This window comes from Cibotium barometz, chromosome 17 (genome assembly GCF_041138505.1).
Source record: "Cibotium barometz isolate CiBa-2024 chromosome 17, ASM4113850v1, whole genome shotgun sequence".
Lineage (NCBI taxonomy): Eukaryota > Viridiplantae > Streptophyta > Polypodiopsida > Cyatheales > Cibotiaceae > Cibotium > Cibotium barometz.
Window position 1 is genome coordinate 41225428 of NC_141062.1, and position 18592 is coordinate 41244019.

The window sequence follows — 18592 nt, forward strand, 5'->3', positions numbered from 1 at the left end:
AACATTGCAGTACTGTCAACACCCATGCTGCAAGAGCCAAAGCTAGAAACAAACCGTGATGCCATCCACCAGCTGAATAGCAACGGTTTGTGCCAGCGAAAGCACTTTTTACAAATGAAAAAGTCAGATATGCTGCTCCCACCAGCTGTAGCAAAGTCACAAATGCACCAAACCTTTCCCACCAAAGCCAACGTACATACCACCTTCTGGCATCGCCGGCCTGGTTCTGCCCACACTAGCTGCGACTCAGAGCCCGCAGTTCTTCTCAAGGCAGTTTCTTTCCTCCCACACACAAGGCTGCCTACAAGCTGACGCCTCAGAGCCCCTGCTGAATTCCAGCCCAGCCAGACGATCCTCTTCCCAAGGCAGTCCCTTCCCAGTATCCTGGTTCAGCTCGCCAGCAGCACGAGCTTCTCTCCACTCTCCAGCGCCTCTGCACTCTGTGCTTCTAGACAACCCCCCCCCAAGTATTTTCAGCCCGGCCTTCTTCTTCAGAGCGCCGTCCTTCTTCACACGGCTGCGCTCTATATCCAGTTGCAGCCCGTCACCAAGTCAACCAAGGCGGCCCGCTTGTCTTCCCCGCCTATTTGCTCCACCCTGTACTCACCGCTCCTCACAATTGACCAGTGCTCCTCTGCACTCCTGGCTGCGCTTCACCCAAGAGGCCCAACTACCACTTGCGCTCCAGCGCTTCTACGTCAGCTGCGCCTATCTGCTGCAGCTACACACAAAAACACACGGGCCTTTCGTCCTCGCGCTCTCTCCCATGCTCAGCAGCCATCGCTGCTCCAGTCACTGTAGCAGCCCACGCAACACTCCCCTTTTCTTTTGCTTGCCCCCCCTCTAAGCGGCTCCTTTCAGAATGACCAGGGCCCCCGTTTTTATCACCAATCAGTTCCTTGCTATACAAGGCGGCGCTGCGGCTCTGCAGTTCGATCAGAGCCCCTCCTCCTCTCCTCACGAAGCGGCCATCCCTTGTGCCTGCAGCCTCTCTGTTCAGCTGATCACTATTGACGCCAGCTCCCACACTTATCTTGCAGCTGCGCCTCTGCAGTTTGATCAGAGCCCCCAGCCCTTACGTTTCCACGAGCGGCTACCCGTGTCTATCTGCAGCTACGCGCAACATCCGCCACCTCCATGCTTCGCCATCCTTCCAGGCCTTCGAGCTGGCAGTCCTTCACGCCTCCATGTGGCCATTCTTTATTGGCCATGTTAATGTATTATTTTTCATTTACCTAAAAGATGGCCACCATCAAGGCTTTCACACTCATCTAAAGGCTACCTTGGCCCATTAATATTAATTGCTCCATGCTCCACACACCTCGTAATGCAACCTTCCAATGTCCACTCTCACTTGGACGCGCGCACAAATTCAGGCTACCAAGGAGCTGATACCCATCTCCAGCCAACCACATTCCGGACAAGCCTGCAACAAGCTCAACACAAACCATTCCACCCTGTACGTCTGGCAACGCATTCCAAAGCAAAACTCTCCACACGCCATACATCCCATATGTACACAGGCACTTAATCCCATGCATCTGGATTTGCATTTAATGGCCTTACATGCATGGTTTCACACCATAGACGTGCCACAGCACGACAACGTTGCTGTCACATTTGCTCTCTCAGTACTCAGCATTTTACTCTTCGTTGATCACCAGTGGCAGGCTCAACACCATCACATGGGAGGAGCTTGTGCCCATGGTCTTGGACTAGGAGGAAAGATTCACGAACCCTCCACAGGGCAGAGGTTCGGAGGCCTTAACTGGCCAACGGTCGAAAGGCCGGAATAACAACAACAAGGGCAAAGGAAAGGCTTCATCGGAAAAGTCTTCTGAGAAGAAGCTCGAGCAGACCAAGAGAAACTGAAGGCCGAAAGGATCTGCAATGATTGTGGCGAGAAAGGCCACTATTGGAGGAAGTGTCCCCCATGCGGACTGGGAAGAGTGCTGATTCTTTAGCTTCAACTGCAAAGACTCCAGTCTTTGTGCACTTAGAGATGATGGACACGGATGCTTCATCTTCTTCAAGCGAGGAGGCAGTTGGCTTCACCGCAAAGGATACTCGTCGAGAATGGATTCTCGACAGTGGTGCTTCCAGGCACATGACTCCTTCCCGTGACCTCTTTCTGGATCTGAAACGGCAGTCAGGTCGCATTTTCATTGGCGACAATTCCACAATTTCGATTCACAGTGAGGGCCGGATGGAGATCATTCCCGATGGCAGAGCGGGTAAGCATTCCTCCCGTGTTCTTTACGTCCCAGCACTTGGTTTTCATCTATTGTAAGTGCATGAGGTATGCAAGACTAGTGGTTAGAGGTTGATTCAAATGATGGTTCGAGCACCTATGAAACAAGCGACCATAAAAGTGATGACTCAAGCTCCTATCAGGTGGAGTTTGAGGAGCATTTTGTTGCTCTACGGGACCGTGAGACTGGCCAGGTTGTTTGGAAAGGCGGCGTGGAGAATGGTATCTACAAATTCTCCGCACTCTCCTCTTTGAGAGGTTCTTAGGTTGGTGACTTGTGGTACTTTCGGTTTGGCCACTTAAATGTGGATGCGCTGCGGCGAGCTTTCCGGGACCAGATGGTGGTTGGCTTGCCAGATGTTGGTAGTAGGCAAGGACGCTGCAGTTCTTGCATACGTGGTAAGCAGCACAGGGAATCCTTTCCGAAGCAGGCTTCCAGGCGGGCTTCGAAACCATTGGAGTTGGTACACACTGACTTGTGTGGACCTATGCAGACACCATCCTTGGGATTTTCTCTATACTTCATGCTGCTGGTTGATGATTGTTCCAGATTCACATGAGTCTATTTCCTTTCTCAGAAGGACCAAGCCTTTGCTCGGTTCAAGGAGTGGCATGTGATGTGGAGAAAGAGTTTGGATTGCAGGTGAAGACTCTCCGGGTTGACAAAGGAGGTGAATTTTCTTCTAATGCTTTCGTGAGATTTTGTGTGGAACATGGGATCAAGAGGGAACTGGCCAATACAGGTTCGCCATCAGAGAATGGAGTAGTAGAACGAAAGAACAGGACTATGGTGGAGATGGCAAGGACGATGCTGGAGCATCGTGATCTTCCTCGTCCACTTTGGGAAGAGGCTGTGGCTATGGTTGTCCATATCCTCAACCGGTCTCCGACGACTTCAGTACCTAACATGACACCCTTTGAGGCATATTTTGGCAGGAAACCTGATGTCTCCCATTTCCGTGTGTTTGGGAGCGATGCGTATGTTCACATTCCGAAGAAGTAGAGGGGGAAGCTCGACTCAAAGTCCCAAAAGCTTATATTTGTGGGATATAACTCTCTTTCCAAGGGATACAGGTTATTTGATCTAGAGAGGAATGAGATTGTTGTCAGCAGGGATGTGGTCTTTGATGAGCATGTTCCAGTTTCTGCTGTTGATTCTTGGAGACCCAGAGGATTCTGATGATGATTCCCAGTCTATTGTTCTAGTTGGACAACCACAATTAGTTCAGGAGGTTGAGCCTGCAGATGGAATTGAGCCCCCGCAGTAGCAGGAGGCTCGGCATTCTGTTCGAGTACCGAGGTGGTTAGTGGACACCCTTCGGGAGTTAGGTGTCACGGAGCTTCCCTTCGAATGGACCACAGAGGACGGACCTCGAAGATCGCACAAAGTCCGTGATAAAAGTCATTCAGCGGAGCTTTTATAGGTAAACTATGCTTTGATGTCTCGTATCATGCGGGACAAAGAGCCCACTTCCGTCAAGGAAGCCCTTGTTACGACCCTGTGTCTTTCTCTGTGGACAACAAGCAGGTGGACACGGGCACGGGATGGACAAGTGTGAACAAGCGTTAGTTGGATGTGAAAAGAAAACTCATGTTGGTGGCCAGCCCAAGTGTGAAAGGGGACAAAAGAGATATTAAGTTTATAAGGTTTTTAAAACTTTTGATGACTTAAATTTTATTATTTTTGAAAGCATGCGTTTTTAATCTTGCTTTCGGCGTTTTTGAGAAAGCGCATCGTCTCTTTATAAAGTGTAGGGTGGCGAGCTGAAGAGAGTAGGTTGACGCGTGGATCATCATCGTGTGGCATGGCGGGCATCCCCTGGAGGTGGTCGCTGTGTGGGACAGCGCCGCTATGCGTGGTATAGGTGGCTGCTAGGCAGAAGACCAGGTTGCTGCACAATGGCTACAGGCGGCGTGTGCTGCTCTGCTGCGCATGGACCACGGCAGGTGCTGCTGCGCACGTAGGCTACAGGGCTGCTACGCATGGGATACAGGTGACGGGTGCTACTGTTGTGCAAGGGCTCCAGACGGGTGCAGCTGCGCATGGGCTACAGGCAAGCGACCAGGTGACTGCGCCTATGGGCTGCTGCCAGTCGGGAAGCCAGGCAGGCTTTTGATGGGAGGCCTCACGTGTGGAAGACCTATGGGTTGCAACAAGCGGTGGGAGTCAGGCGGGAGACTCACTATAGCCAGCCGGGTGCAGGCGGGCTGCAAGTGTGGAAGCAGCCAGCACGGTTCTCTCTCTATCTCTCTTGAAGAAGGTGAGCTGAAGGAGGCGCCGAGGGGCTAACTGCCAAGGGGTCTCTCTCTCTCTCTCTCTCTCTCTTCGCAAGCAGGTTTGGTTTACGAGATTGGGATGCAGAGGATCAAGCTACATATGCACAGGATGATGTTCTTGGAAGAGATGTGTGTTGCTCTTCGACTTGGACCTATGTGTATTCAGGGATGGCTTGACACGGCCTCTATCTTTCTCTCTCTAGGTTTTGGCAACCATGTTTGGATGGTATATCTGTCATGGAAACAAGACATTGGTTTTCGAGAGGAAACAGGACTTTGGTATCGAGGAAATAGGCCTATGGTTTATGGATACAAGTCTATGGTTTATCAGATACAGGTCTTTGGTTTCATGAGGAAAACATGTCTTTGGAATTCATGTGGACAGGTTCTAGTTTTCTCGAGGTTACATGCAAGCTGTGACTATAGAAAGGACATGTGGTTTGGTACAGTCTTCTGTTGTTTGGGAAAGGGTTTGTGGGATCCATGATAGAGATGGAGAGAATCTTTTCAAGCAGGGAAGTGTCGTACAGGTGTGCCTTCTCTATGGAATGCTTTGCTGTAATAGCGAGAGTTCTTATTGGGAAGTCTTTGGTGACAGCTTTGAGGGATCCTATTGGTAGAGGATTCGACAAGTTGTACTTTGTACTCATATTTGATCAAGTAAAGAAATACCGCAAGGGGCGCCACTGTGTTTTGGGGCCAATCGGTGTCCTTGTATTATTTGTAGGAGCACTCTAGCTCTGTCACGTGCATCCTGCACTTGGATGCCACGTAGACATTTCTGTACAGAAGGTGCAGGACCTGGGATGGTGAACTGGTCCCATGTGAGCCCAGTCCGGGACGAGTCAGCCAGGGATCCATCTCAGTCGTCCGAGGTCAGGTGTGCATTGTCCTGCACATGAGTCCAAGGTCAGATGTGCACTGTCCTGCACATGAAACAGTGCCAGTCCGCGCTGTGAGTCTCCCTCTAGAATGATGTCAATGGTTCTGTGTATTTGGTATGATACCGGATGCCAGATCACTGAGGAGATAGTGGTTAGGACAAGGGGCCAGCCCATAGGGCTACCCCGGAGCTTAGTATGGGCATGGGAATGGTGTGAAACCATCCCCATGTGGGCCAATAAGGCCCAGGCTGGACCCACCAGCCATGGAAGGGCTGTAGGACAGTCCTAAGGCAAGAATAAGGCTATTTTCAGGAGGTTACAGCCTTCATAGGGCTGTAGGGCAAGTATGGGGCAGCCCATACAGGCTGCCCAGCCGATGGATTGTGGGCAAAGGCTATGCCCAGCCTTCTAGAAGCAAGCGCCTGCCTCTCCAGCTTGCTAGGGAATTTACACAGCATTTATTAGGATTTTGGAGCATTTAATGCTGAATTTACTCAGTCGTGGGGATTTGTATGCTGGCCGCCTGCTCTTATACTGGCCGACTGCCCCTGAAGAGTAGTATAAATAGGAGAGGTCCACAATCCCATCATTCATCTCAGTATTCACCAACTCAAGCCAATCAAGGGCCAGACAAGCCAAGGAGATTGCTAAGCAAAGGGGTGGACTTCTGAAGGTCAAGGGCAGGGATTTCCCAGCCAAGAAAGGTCAAGTTTTTTGTATTTGTTTTCAGATTTACATCATTCTAATAAAGCAAATACACCATCCGTGGTGGGGGCCCTACAGAGGGTAATTGGGACCCAATACTGTGTCCTCTCCATCTCCCCCTTCTCTCTCTATTTTCTGCACATCTCCTTTCAGTTTGTGCGTTAATTTCCGTCGCGAAAAGAGTGCTGATTTCTGAGTTTTGAAGTACCGATCCTTCTCCGAAGCTTTCGCATATTACAGTGGTATCAGAGCTTACTTCAAGGACAAAGATTCAGCAAAGAAAACCAGAATTTTTTCTCGCTTGTGTGGTTGGTTTTTAGACGCCGGTGGACTACCCCTTTCGGAGTGACTCCTGTCCCTCGAAGGACGGTTGGTTTTTAGCCTCCGGAAGCCTCCCACACAGATAGTGGATGGTCACATTGCGTTCCGGAAAGGAATTGCATTTTCCTACTATGGCAAGCTTCCGCGACGAGAGAGAACCAGAACCATGGGACCAGTGAGTGTCACAGACATGTTCCAGCAGATGATGCGAGCACTCGCAGAACAGACAGCCAAGTTGGATGAGCAGAAGGCGCGGATCTTGGCTCTGGAGGAGCGTTTCCGCTCTCCAGTGTCGCGTTTTCCATCTCCTCGTCCCTCTCCTTCCGTATCCCAGATCCTCGTCACAGGGATCCTCTCGCAGGGTCACAGCAGCAGCCAAGCTCCTTGCTTGAGTTGCAGATGCGTGCATTGGAGATCCGACAACGAGAAGATGACGCCATGCGACGCGTGAAACACGAGCGTTACCTTAGAGCTTTGGACGTCAGATTGACACTGACAGCGCCCTCGAATCATTTTCCCGAGAAAATGAATTTCAGTAAGTATAATGGTAAACTCGATCCCACAACTCTTTATTCATGGTTACATCAATTTGAAGCTTACTTTGCCGCAGTGAGGAAAACAGATACTGACAGAGTGATCTTAGCCAGTTGGTACTTGGAAGGTGAGGCCATTCCTTGGTGGACTCAGTGGGCTCATGCCCACACCAGAGCAGGTATGGCAGCTTATGCGTGGGACGAGTTCGTCCGCGACCTTAAGCAGCGGTTTCTACCGCCCCACTACCTTGAGCGACTCGAAGACGAGTTCAGGGAAGCGTGTCAGAACGCGCAACCAGTCCTTCAGTTTGCCAATAAAATTTCGACCTTATGTCTGCAATTAGGCTTATCTGATACGGACAAGAAAGGGCAATTTTTGTATGACCTGGACACGCAAATCCAATGGGAGGTGCGTATGTTTAGGCCAGCCACCTTTGAGGACGCCCCCAAGACTTCCCAGCAGCCGGCTTCTCCCAGGGCTAACACCTCGGGGGGCAAAAGCCAGAACCAGACGGGGTCTTCCCCAGGACAGAGCCCGGGAGCCTCTGGCTCCAAGAACTCGAACAATGCGTCTAAGCTTACTCCAGACCAGAAAGCGGAGGCAGGCAAGACAGGTGGCAAGTTGAGTGCTGAGGAGCTTTCTCAGTACAAGGAGGGTAGATGTTTTTTTGTCATACAAAAGGACATACTTCTCGGGATTGTCCGAAGAAGCCTCTAAAGGCCGCCGCCGCCTCCACAGCTTCCGTGGTGAGCTCAGCTCCCACACAGACCCTAGCGGCTAACCCTAGTTCTTCAAACCCCGGTGCTTCAGTTGGAGCAATTATTAGCCGGGAGCTCGAAGATAAGCAGAAGGGTGCCCATGACCAGGAGTATGAGCGCAACGAATTGCTCAAGTCCTTTGGCTACATAGGTGGCCAGAGAGTCGTCGTCTTGTTTGACAGCAGTAGCATGGAAGATGTGGTCACGGAACAGGCTGCTAGGCGTGCTCGTTTCGAGCTGACTCCGGTGGACAAACAGGTTGAGGGTTTTAGCACAGGTATGACAACGAGCGTCAAGTATGAAGCTCTAGGTGCTAAGTTAGTGATTCAGGGCATAGACTTTGTGCGTGACTTTATAGTTGCCCCTCTTGTAGGAGCAGACATAATTTTGGGTATCCAGTGGTTTCACAAGTTTCTTCCTGATGTCAAGTGGGACAAGCACATGTTCCAGATCAATCGGAATGTGTCAAACACCCCGGTGACCATTAAGTGTGAGCCAGGTATTCCAAACTTTCCGCTCATAAGCCACTTGCAGGCTAAGCGAGCAGTCAGGAAAGGCGCACAGTGTGCGATGATTTACATCCAGACAGCCTAGACGGTGGCCAGTGCTTCCGAGAAGTACTCGGTTCTCCATGAAAAGTTCCAGAAGATTTTTCTTCGGGACAGTCTCCCTCCCCAGCTCCCCCCGTCCAGATCGGAGGATCACAGGATTGACCTCCTCCCAGGCTCGGAACCCCCGAGCAAGTTTCCGTATCGCCTTTCTAAGGCAATGGAATCGGAGTTGGACCGCCAGCTCCAAGAATTGTTGCAAGTTGACTTCATCCGCCCCAGCGTGTCGCCATTTGCAGCACTGATCTTGTTTGTCAAGAAGAAAGATGGGTCTTCCCGGTTGTGTGTCGATTATCGTGCACTCAACAAGCTGACTATCAAGAGAAGATTCTCGGTACCTCGAATTGACTATATTCTTGAGAGGCTGAATGGAGCAAAGGTGTTCTCAAAACTGGATTTAAAGAGTGGGTACCACTAGGTACGGATTGTAGAGGAGGATATCCCCAAGTATAGAACGGGCCCACTATGAATTTGTGGTCATGCCATTTGGTTTGACGAACGCCCAAGCTACATTAAACTGCATGATGATGCGTATTTTCCGGGAGTTGATTGGAAAGTGTGTGTTCATATTTTTGGATGACGTACTCATATTTTCAGCTACAGTTGAGCAGCATGACATTGATGTGGAGAAAGTCCTTAAGTTGCTGGAAAGCAACGAGCTCTACGTCAATGAAAAGAAGTCAGAATTTTATCTGTTCCAGGTGCATTACTTGGGATATATAATTAGTGCTGAAGGCATTCGACTTGATCCGGCTAAAGTGGCCGAGATTGTTAACTGGGAAGTACCTCAGACAGCTTATGACATTAGATCATTTGTGGGGATACCACCAGTGCATTCCACCCACAGACAGACGGCCAAACAGAGATATACAACTAGTTGGCCTTTGATGTGCTGAAGTGTTATGTCCACGATAAGCAAGGTAAGTGGGAATCGTTTTTGCCTTTAGTTCAAGCTATTTTGAATGACTCTTTTTCTTCAGCTATTGGCAGGACTCCATATGAGGCAGCATTTGGAAGACCCGTAGTTGTCACGGTACGAAAATACGATACCGTACGGTACGATACCGTACGGGAATATTCTGTACGATATGAAATTTTGGGATACGGTACGATAAAATACGGTTTTTTTAATTAAAGAACACCTACAAACATAGACATTTTCAATTTGGAAGGGTAGAGTCTAGAGAAGTTGTTTCAACCCAAAATATCGTTAAAAACAACTAAACAAGTTTGAAGTGACAAACAAAAGTACATAAAGTATAGAGGTGCGATGCGATCATGCGCGCTAAGCGCGAGTACAAAAAGAGAGGCTAGAGCCAAGGCCCAAGGAGAGACTAGACAAAGGCATCACTATCAGAGCTCTCGCTGAAATCATCCTCATGAGAAGAGGACACATCAGTGGCCTCGCCGAAGTCGCCATCGCTAAGAAGGTTGCCCTCATCATCGAACTCGGGCTCTCTAAGCTCATGTGAGAAGCCAAAGGGAGCATCCTCATCTGCAAGAGCGAGTGTGGAGCTACCCGATCCACGCCGCACATAGGTATGCACTATGTCCCTGGGAGCACCACGAACCGTGCATCCATGGCTTCCTACTTGCACTCTCTGCCACTACCTCCACGCCCACGACGAGTGCGAGTAGGTCGTCGATCAAACGACTCGAGCTCTCGATAGATCTCTGCATAGATCCTCTCCTCCTCCTCATCCTGCACTTTGTTTACACTCTGAAGAGTGCCCCCTGTGAGCTTGAATGCATCCACATTCACCTACATTGTACAATGATCAAGTGACAAGCAATGTATTAGAATTTGGTTCCAAATTTCAATAAACATTGAAGTTTGAAATTTGAATGCTTATAACTTATAACTTATAAGTTGTAACTTATACCTGTCTCGCCGATTCCATCTTTTGCATTGCGCGCAGCATGCGCAAGTTAGCGCGGCAATACACTAGCCGCTCTAACTGTTGCGTGCTCAAGCGATTACGTAACTTCGTGTGTACAAGTGAGTAGGAACTCCAGTTCCTCTCACATGCACCTGAAGAGCAATCATGAGCTAGGATTCTCAAAGCCACCTTTTGGAGGCTTGAGAGCGCATACCCAAATGTCTCCCACCAAAAGAGGGGCTTCACAAGGGATTCCCTCTTCCAACAGGTAGTAGATGCAAACGCGGCTCCTCCCCTTTGGTCATTGTAGCTTATGAGCTCCTCAAGGAACTTCCCATGGCGATCCTCCGGCAATGCTTTGGGCAAGTAAGCATCTCGGGCTTCAAGTAGCTCCACGTTGGTGAAGAGGGCGGGTGATTTGTAAGCCGGATGCAATAAAGCGGCAAGACCATGGATAGGTCTTCGCATCCACTTCCATCTCTTCTCCACAATGGCCAACATACCATCGCGCTTCTCCTCGTCGATGGAAGGAGAAACGCGTAACTCTGCTATGGCCTCTCTCATGAAGTGAACAAGAAGGCCCATGGTGGCTCCCTCCATGTCGGTCATCCGCAATACCCTATAGAAGGGCGTGACCGCAATGACAATAGTGCGGACCGACTGCCAAAACTCCTCCTTTAGGCAAAGCCGTTGCATGGCTTTGGCCTCCGCCGATTCTCGCTCATCCCACTCATTCCACATTGTGGAGACCACTGTTTGGCGAAGGGAGGATTTCACATCGTGGAGGCGCTCCAAGAGGAGCCACATGTAGGCGAAGCGTGTAGATGAAGGCTTCTTCAATTCCAACTTGCTATGTTCGCGGAACATGGCAAGCACCTTCACCTTTGTGGTGAAGAAGGTGACAATAGAGATAGCTTCGGTCATTACTTCCTTCATCCACACTAACTTGCCCGTATCCTCCATGAGCAAGTCAATGCAATGGGAGGCACAAGGCGTCCATACTATGGAGGGATAGTCCTCCTCGAGCAACTTCCTTGAAGCGTTGTCGGTGATGACTTGCACCACGTTCTTCGATCCAACCTACACGTCACAATGCACATGAATGGATGCAATGAGCGTATGCGGTATGAGACTTGAGTCATGACTCGTGATATAGCCACATATGATCATATCACATATACTAAAGCCTAAACTTTAAAGACTTTAGTGCAATTTGAAAGTTGAAACTTACCTCCATGATGGCTTGCTTGATATGGCGATATATGAATGCACCCGATGTTTTCCTCCCCGCCTTTCCGGAATCCATGCTCCGCACAAAGTATGTGCCAAGAGGGCAAGAGACAAGTATATTGATGATGCCTCTCTTCTTCCGGTCACTCCATCTGTCGGAGAGGATGCTACACCCATACTTGGACCATGCCGCCCGCACCGGATTGAGAGATCTATCGATTCTTTCCCTCTCATCCACAAGCCTCTTCGTGCGCATGTCATGATAGGAGACGCCGGTCCATCCTTCACCACATGGGCCCACATTTGCAATGGCTTTCACCATTGACTTCCATTGATCTACCTTGAGCACATGGAATGAGAGATTGCACTCAATAATGGTGTGTGCAATCTCTATATCCGCTAGCCGTTGCCGTTCTCGGAGATGTGATAGAGAAGAAGAGAACCCCCCGGTGGCTTGGGCTAGAGTGGCTTGCCTCATGGGAGACTCAAGCCTTTGTCTCTTTGAGGAGGCGGAGGCGGCACCGATGGAAGTGGCACCGATGGAGGCGGCGGGGGAGGATGTATCACAAGGTGGGGAAATGACCTCATCATCCGTCCTTGAGCTTCTACCACTATCATAGTGAGCACCCAATCGACCCTTGATCTTGTTTAAGATCTCATCGGATATAACAAGGGGGACTTCCTTGCATGGCGCAACTTGCCCCCCACCTTTCCAACATGTTGGAGAAGCCTAGTAACTCCACTTGTGTATTGTTTGCCACAATACTTACAAGTCCACCTATATGACTTGGACTTTCCATCGGCTTTCTCTACATGGATAGCATGCACATTGAAGGCTTCATTCTTCTCCCTTGTCATTGTAATAGAGAGAGAGAAGTTAGAAGATTCAAGAGATGGATAGGCTTGAGAGAGAGAGAGAGAGAGAGAGAGAGAGAGAGAGAGAGAGAGGCTTGAGAAAATGAGAAAGAAAGAAAGAAAGAAAGAAAGAAAGTTATATTAACGTCCACGGGAGGCCGAATCCGACCTATGGGACAGATCAGGTACATCCATTTACATTCCACTCTGGGTATCGATGCCAAAGAGGCATAAAACTATGGGGGAGAGAGTGAGGCTTGAGTCTTGACTCTTGAGAGAGAGAGAGAGCCTAAAGGCTTGAGAGAGAGAGAGAGGCTTGAGAGAGGGCCTATGGGGGAGAGAGTGGCTTGAAAGTTGAGAGTTGAGAGAGAGAGAGAGAGAGAGAGAGAGAGAGAGGGGGGCTTGATGGTCACTTGAGCAAGACTCAAGAGAGGGGGGGGCTTGATGGTCACGACTCACTTGAGTAATGAGAGGCTAGAGCTTTGAGAGAAGCTTAGGGGGTGGGCATTTTATAAGGGCATGTAGCATGTCCAATGGGCCAAGCAAACACATGGGCCACAAAGCATGCCCAAAACGGCCAGCAAACGGCTACAAAACTGCGAAAGAAACGGCGCAGTCGGCGGCGGCGCAATGGCTAAAAACGGGCAGATCTTGCATATCGTACCGTACGATATCGTACGAATTCGTACGGTATCGTACCGTATGAACCGTACCGTACGAACAGGTTCGTACACGTACGAGAAACAACCATGGGAAGACCTTTCTAGTCGTTGTTAACCAAGACTTCGTCTTCAGTACCGGAGGCGAACAGAGTGACGGAGTCTTACCAGGAGATTTTAGAGTCAGTAAAGGACAGATTGGCTAAAGCGCAAGAGGCCTACACTCGACAGGCCAATAAAGACCGAAGGGATATGAAGTTTTCGGAAGGAGATTGGGTTTATCTTCGGATAATGAAGCAAAGATTGAAACAGGTGGGCAAGCGATGCCCAAAGTTGTCTTTCAGGAGCTTCGGACCTTTTCCCAGCCGGAAAAAGATTAATGAGGTGTCTATGCAGTTAAAGCTACCTCCGAGTTGGACTATGCACGATGTATTTCATGTCAGTTGGTTAAAGCCATGTGTAGGTCCACCCCCTTCAGAGGTCAAAGACGAAGCGGAACCAGGCATTGTTGATGAAGCAGAAGTAATGGTTCCAGAACAGATCCTTCTGCACCGTTTCAAGCATGGCTCAGGCCGAAGACTACGACAGTTCCTCACGAAGTTTCAGGACGGAGGAACTCATGAAGCGGTATGGCTCAACAAAGAATTTTTCGAAGACTATCCGGCATTATTGACGGATTATTTGGAGGCTATGCAGCTTCCGTCAAGTTAAGCAGAAGGGGATGTCATGTGCATCCCGCACTTGGATGCCACGTAGACATTTCTGTACAGAAGGTGCAGGACCTGGGATGGTGAACTGGTCCCATGTGAGCCCAGTCCGGGACGAGTCAGCCAGGGATCCATCTCAGTCGTCCAAGGTTAGGTGTGCATTGTCCTGCACATGAGTCCAAGGTCAGATGTGCACTGTCTTGCACATGAAACAGTGCCAGTCCGCGTTGTGAGTCTCCCTCTAGAATGATGTCAGTGGTTCTGTGTATCTGGTATGGTACCGGATGCCAGATCACTGAGGAGATAGTGGTTAGGACAAGGGGCCAGCCCATAGGGCTACCCCGGAGCTTAGTATGGGCATGGGAATGGTGTGAAACCATCCCCATGTGGGCCAGTAAGGCCCAGGCTGGACCCACCAGCCATGGAAGGGCTGTAGGACAGTCCTAAGGCAAGAATAAGGCTATTTTCAGGAGGTTACAGCCTTCATAGGGCTGTAGGGCAAGTATGGGGCAGCCCATCCAGGCTGCCCAGCCCATGGATTGTGGGCAAAGGCTATGCCCAGCCTTCTAGAAGCAAGTGCCTGCCTCCCCAGCTTGCTAGGGAATTTACGCAGCATTTATTAGGATTTTTGGAGCATTTAATGCTGAATTTACTCAGGAGGTTACAGCCTTCATAGGGCTGTAGGGCAAGTATGGGGCAGCCCATACAGGCTGCCCAGCCCATGGATTGTGGGCAAAGGCTATGCCGAGCCTTCTAGAAGCAAGCGCCTGCCTCCCCAGCTTGCTAGGGAATTTACGCAGCATTTATTAGGATTTTTGGAGCATTTAATGCTGAATTTACTCAGTCGTGGGGATTTGTATGCTGGCTGCCTGCTCTTATACTGGCCGACTGCCCCTGAAGAGCAGTATAAATAGGAGAGGTCCACAATCCCATCATTCATCTCAGTATTCACCAAGAGCTCAAGCCAATCAAGGGCCAGACAAGCCAAGGAGATTGCTAAGCAAAGGGGTGGACTTCTGAAGGTCAAGGGCAGGGATTTCCCAGCTAAGAAAGGTCAAGTTTTCTGTATTTGTTTTCAGATTTACATCATTCTAATAAAGCAAATGCACCATCCGTGGTGGGGGCCCTACAGAGGGTAATTGGGACCCAATACTGTGTCCTCTCCATCTCCCCCTTCTCTCTCTATTTTCTGCACATCTCCTTTCAGTTTGTGCGTTAATTTCCGTCGCGAAAAGAGTGCTGATTTCTGAGTTTTGAAGTACCGATCCTTCTCCGAAGCTTCCGCATATTACAAGCTCCCCCTGTTTGTTTTCTTTTTCTAGGTTCCCATGGGTGATCAAGTGTTTTGTGTGCGAGTGTTTGTTTCACCGCCCCTTAGATTTCTGAAGGTTGGTTTCAGCCCTTGCACAGGATACTTGGAGGAAAGCCATGCAGGTGGAACTGGATGCCATCGAGAAGAACAACACTTGGGAGTTGGTACTAAGGCCATCGAAACGGTCAATCATTGGTGTCAAGTGGGTCTTTAAGACCAAATATGCGTCAGATGGGTCGGTGGACAAACACAAAGCCAGACTTGTGGCTAAGGGTTATGCTCAGTGACCAAGCATCGACTATGAGGATACCTTTGCATCGACAGCGAGGATGACCACGATTCGGACTGTTCTTGCCCTTGCTTCTTCTCAGCGGTGGCCTGTATATCAGATGGATGTCAAATCTGCGTTCCTTAATGGTGACCTGCAGAAGGAGGTATATGTTGAGTAGCCTCTAGGCTTTGTGGTTCCAGGACCAGAAGGGATGGAAAACAGGTTAAGGAAGGCCTTGTATGGTCTTAAACAGGCTCCCAGGGCTTGGAATTAGAAGATTGATTCCTTCTTTCTCCGGATTGGATTTCAGAGATCGGTTGTAGATCCCAACCTGTATCTCTTTCGGGAACGCGGCATGGTTACGTTAATCATCCTTTATGTGGATGATCTCATTCTCACCGGCGGTCATGTGGAGCACATTAGAGTGACGAAGGCTACCTTGTCAAAGGAGTTTGAGATAACTGGCTTAGGCGTACTCCACTTCTTCTTTGGGATTGGAGATCTGGCAAACCCAGAGGGGTCGCCGATGGAACTGAACATGAAGTTGACAGTGAATGATCCTTGTGAGTTAGTTGATGCCTCTTTGTACCGGAAGCTGATTGGTTTATTGATCTGGTTGCTGAACACCAGATTGGACTTGAGCTTTTCTGTGGGGCTGTTGAGCTCATTCATACAGACGCAATTGAAGTCTCATTGGGACACAGGATTGCGGATCTTGCGGTATCTGCAGGGGACGAAGGATCTTGGACTCTTTTACACAGGAGGGGGATTGATGGATGGAGTCAGGCTCCAAGGATGGAGTGACTTAGATTGGGGAGGAGATCCAGACATGAGGAGATCCACATCAGGCTATAGTTTTTCCCTCGGCTCAGGAGTGGTTTCATGGAGCAGTAAGAGGCAGCCAACTATTGCCTTGTCATCGGCTGCTTGTGGTGCTGCTTGCGAGGTTGTTTGGCTGCAGAGGTTGCTTGGCGAGATTGGGTTTCCACAGAAGGAGCCCATAGTCATCCGGTGTGATAACTAGAGCTGTATAGCTATTACTTGGAACCCGGTCTTCCATGCCCGGACCGAGCGCATAGAGATACAATATCACTTTGTTCGTGAGAAGATTTTGGCTGGTGACATCTTGCTTCTTTATCGTTCGACGGAGGACAATGCGGCGGACCTCTTCACGAAGTCTCTACCTCAAGCTATGCTCCGGCGGCACTTCAGCTCACTGGGGTTGGTTCCACATCCAGGAGCTGCGAGGGGGTGTTAGCAGTCATCTCCTGTTTGTATATTTACACCAGGGCCTCTGTTGTGGGTGTGCCCGCCCGATTTAGGTGTTTTCTCATTTTTCCGCACTCTCCATATTTTTTCCTATTTTTTCCCTATTTTTCCTCAGGTGTGGGAGGCTGTCCTGTGGCTGTTGGCTCATCCAGATGATGGCCGACTGATTCTGCTGCCCCCAGGTTATGCTCTGTAGCTGGCCGACTTGATATGTGTGCTGGCCGACTGGAGGGCTGAAAAGGTCGTGGACATCTAGCTGCTGTTGGCTGTCTTTTGTGCAGGCCGACTGGCTGTAGGGGCCATATAAAATGGCCCCTTGCCCCCCCACAGTTTGTATTCAGTATTTCAGGATTTCCTAGTGTATATAGCAGAGTTACGCGCCTCTCGCTCTATTGCTGTGTTTTTCTGCAGTGCACTTGCTCTTGTGTTTTCAGATCTTGTCTTCATCTCCGCTGCATATTCTGACAGCACAGTGTATGTGAGGAATAATTTGTGTGCTTATGTGGTGTATAGTATGGTTTATTGAATTCACCTTATCTGTTTTGACGTACTATACATGTACAATATTCAATGCCATGTTAAGTTGGGTGGGCTTAGCCTGCCTTCCATGGGACCATTCCTTGATACTTGTACTCTATCATGTGGACAAGATCTTTCTCCTCAGGGTCTTTTGGAGCCTTGAGATGGCCTCCTAGGTCAGTTGATGAGACGCCAGCATGCTTTCAACCTTATGGAAGTATCCGTGTACTCTACTGGTTTGTCAGGAGAAGCATTGAGTGGGCTTCAAATGTGCCATTCATACCCTCAGTTTCAAGTTCTGCATGTTATGTGCATTTGAATGGGCGCTGTAGACTCTTTCACCAGTGGCTGTGTGAGATCAGTTCAACCAAAGCAAGGGACAATGAAATGGATTGGTGGAAATCCTTAAAGCAGCAATATTTTGGTGGGTGAGGATGTGGTCTATTTTAGATGACATCTTCTAGGAGGTTTTCTGCTTTGTGGGTGGGTTATGTTTTTTTAAACCAGGCTTGACATATGGCCCCATTGAAGAGCTTTGTTAGGGTCATGCAGCCACGAGCAAGGGACTTGGATTGCAGCCTCTGGTGGTCTTATGCTCCTACACTTTTTAGAGGTAGAGTGGCTGATCAATAGGACAATGGTATGGTGTCATGGGGGGCTGGCTGCAGTGAGAAATTCAAGCAACTCTTTGGATTTGTTGAGTTGGTAAGCTGACTTTGTTGTCTTTTTAGTGTTGATGGAATGATGTCTTGTGAGTGGTGGTAGAATAATTTTCTAGTAGCTTAATACTTGGCACTCTTCAGCATACAACCTGTCTGCATTTGGGGTACCCCTTGTAGTATTTTGGTGTGGACTGTTGGACAGGGGTGTGGGTCTGATTGGCAGATATCAAAGTTGCGTGACTGTAGAAAGGGTGTTGATATGTGCTAGTAGGGTGGAAATGCTCTGGTTGGAAAGTTTCTCAGGTAAATCAGTAGTGTTGGTACGTGACGAGTGTCTTGTTGCCATCATGTGTAAGCATAGCAATGCTTTTGTCCACCATGTTGGGACTTAAAAGGGCGGTTGCCATGCCTTTGTATTGGGAAGGCTACATCAAGCAATTCAGTGTTGGAATACTACATGAAGAGCCACTAGGATATTTGACGTGAATGAATATCTTGCTTGTTTTACAGGAGATTTATGAATGCCACTGTACAGCAAGCTATACGCTATGTACATGCTTTGGTGACTACTGAGAGCTGCAAAGCTAGTAACATGTGGCTTTGTGGTCATATGGATCATGTGAAACTATAAATTCTTCAGGCTAGAGCCCTAGGCATAATGTGGGGGAGGAGGTTGAGGGCTGGGGTTTTGGGTGAGGCAGCTTTCAATCCTAAGGTTTTGCCTCAGGTATTCATTGATGAACACATGAACGTGCATGTGAATCATAATACAAGCTATAAAGGAGGTGCTCCCAGATGTTGAGACTTTGGAGGTTTCATAGAAGTGAATGCTTGAAGGTTCTTCCTGCAAGTTACTTGACAAGATATAGCTACGATGCTTGAAAGAGCTA

General features: G+C 49.2%; 1 protein-coding gene across 1 annotated transcript; it reads right to left on the reverse strand.

Moving 5' to 3' along the window:
* Positions 1 to 9361: 9361 nt before the first annotated feature.
* LOC147630002 (uncharacterized) lies at positions 9362 to 11926 on the reverse strand. The gene is made up of 4 exons (XM_086811013.1): positions 11450 to 11926; positions 10222 to 11298; positions 9962 to 10100; positions 9362 to 9926 (listed from the first exon to the last, which is right to left on the reverse strand). The coding sequence occupies exons 1-4, from the start codon at positions 11924 to 11926 to the stop codon at positions 9673 to 9675; spliced, it is 1947 nt and encodes a 648-aa protein (XP_086667139.1). The 3' UTR covers positions 9362 to 9672.
* Positions 11927 to 18592: the final 6666 nt, after the last annotated feature.

What these genes read in the sequence shown, in the direction of transcription:
- LOC147630002 (XM_086811013.1), bottom strand. Translation starts at nt 11,926, where the DNA reads ATGAGGCAAGCCACTCTAGCCCAAGCCACCGGGGGGTTCTCTTCTTCT. An exon ending in TCAAGCAAGCCATCATGGAG is followed by an intron (nt 11,299 to 11,449) that starts GTAAGTTTCAAC and finishes TGTGACGTGTAG; the next exon opens with GTTGGATCGAAGAACGTGGT. An exon ending in ACGACCTACTCGCACTCGTC is followed by an intron (nt 9,927 to 9,961) that starts GTGGGCGTGGAG and finishes GAGTGCAAGTAG; the next exon opens with GAAGCCATGGATGCACGGTT.